The sequence below is a fragment of the Austrofundulus limnaeus genome, unplaced genomic scaffold (genome assembly GCF_001266775.1).
Source record: "Austrofundulus limnaeus strain Quisiro unplaced genomic scaffold, Austrofundulus_limnaeus-1.0 Scaffold44, whole genome shotgun sequence".
Taxonomy (NCBI): Eukaryota; Metazoa; Chordata; class Actinopteri; order Cyprinodontiformes; family Rivulidae; genus Austrofundulus; species Austrofundulus limnaeus.
In genome coordinates, this window is record NW_013952446.1 from 116,333 (window position 1) to 117,987 (window position 1,655).

General features: G+C 42.8%; 1 protein-coding gene across 1 annotated transcript; it reads left to right on the forward strand.

The window, feature by feature from the left end:
- Nucleotides 1-817: 817 nt before the first annotated feature.
- airim (AFG2 interacting ribosome maturation factor) lies at nucleotides 818-1,562 on the forward strand (the record flags this gene model as incomplete). Its single annotated transcript, XM_014007723.1, is given in 4 exon segments — nucleotides 818-997; nucleotides 1,071-1,189; nucleotides 1,335-1,436; nucleotides 1,507-1,562. Coding segments are annotated over 3 exon segments (355 nt in total), but the record flags the coding sequence as incomplete, so codon positions are not given.
- Nucleotides 1,563-1,655: the final 93 nt, after the last annotated feature.

The window sequence follows — 1,655 nt, forward strand, 5'->3', positions numbered from 1 at the left end:
TCATTAGTGTTTATTGCTACAGGTTATTACACATGACTCATTAGTGTTTATTACTACAGGTTATTACACATGACTCATTAGTGTTTATTTTTACAGGTTATTATGGCTCAGTGTTTATTACTATAGGTTATTACACATGACTCATTAATGTTTATTATTACAGGTTATTACACATGACTCATTAGTGTTTATTACTACAGGTTATTACACATGACTCATTAATGTTTATTACTACAGGTTATTACACATGACTCATTAATGTTTATTACTACAGGTTATTACACATGACTCATTAGTGTTAATTTTACAGGTTATTATGACTCAGTGTTTATTACTATAGGTTATTACATACTGTATAACTCATTAGTGTTTATTTTTACAGGTTATTACATATAACTCATTAGTGTTTGTTTTTTACATGTTATTACATATAACTCATTAGTGTTTATTACTATATGTTATTATACATGACTCAATAGTGTTTACTATTACAGGTTTAGAATCATTACTCCAGTCAGGCCCTGGTTGGGACAGTTACTGACATCTAGTGGTCAAGTTTCATAGCACAGCTGAGGTTAAAACAACAAACTTCATCATGATGGTGATGAGGATGGACAATTCACAACCTTCATATATAACTCTAGAATAATCCCAGATGAGAACCTATCTGATCTCATTTATCCACTTAAAGTTTCTGGAGCTTGTTTATTGTGGAATACTGAAGTGTTCATATTGAAAGAATTAAGTAAACTGTTTTGAAACGAGGTCTATGTGAACAAAAACCATATAATGTGACATCACTGTCCTGGTCCCTCAGGACTGAGCTGCAGACGGTCAGAGACTCCATCAGTAAGCAGGTCTCTGCAGTCCTACAGCTGTACGAGCAGAACTCAGACTCTCTGGACCTGTCTGTGATGACAGAGCGATGTGCCGCCGCCCCGTCCCTCGCCGACATGCTGGAGTGGCTTCAGGATGCCGAGCGCTTCTACAGACAACAGTATCCTTCCTCTCACCTGTGGCTCTGGCTCGTAGTGTTGGGCTGGGGGGTGTTTTCCTCAACTCAGGGTCAGGTTCCTGCAGAGGAAGACTCTGCTGCAGACCCTGAGGCTGGACCACCTCCACCTGCTGGAGTCTGCTCCCAGAAGATGGAAGTCTCTGGATTGTCCTGGTTCAGACCAACAGATCACAGGTCAGACCCCCAGATCAGACAGCTGACCTGCTCCTCCTCCTCCTGCTCCTCCTCTTGCTCCTCGGGGACTGAAAGCAGAAAATCTCTGAAGATCTTCTCAGTTTCCAGGAGCAGAACTCTGATGGACTCTTGTGTTTTGTTGCAGATACTCTATGCAGACTGGCCTTCTTCATGGAGTCTCAGTACCCGGGTCCAACCTGAACCGGTCCTGACTTCTGACCCACATGGACCTCTGCAGGAGGACCAGGTTCTGACCCACATGGACGTCTGCAGGAGGACCAGGTTCTGACCCACATGGACCTCTGCAGGAGGACCAGGTTTACCCAGGAGATAAACAAGCCTCAAATCTTTTCCTGGATGGAAACCTTCTGCACCAATCAGATGAACTGGAAGATTTTCACACACACACACACACACACACACACACACACACACACACACACACACACACACACACACACACACA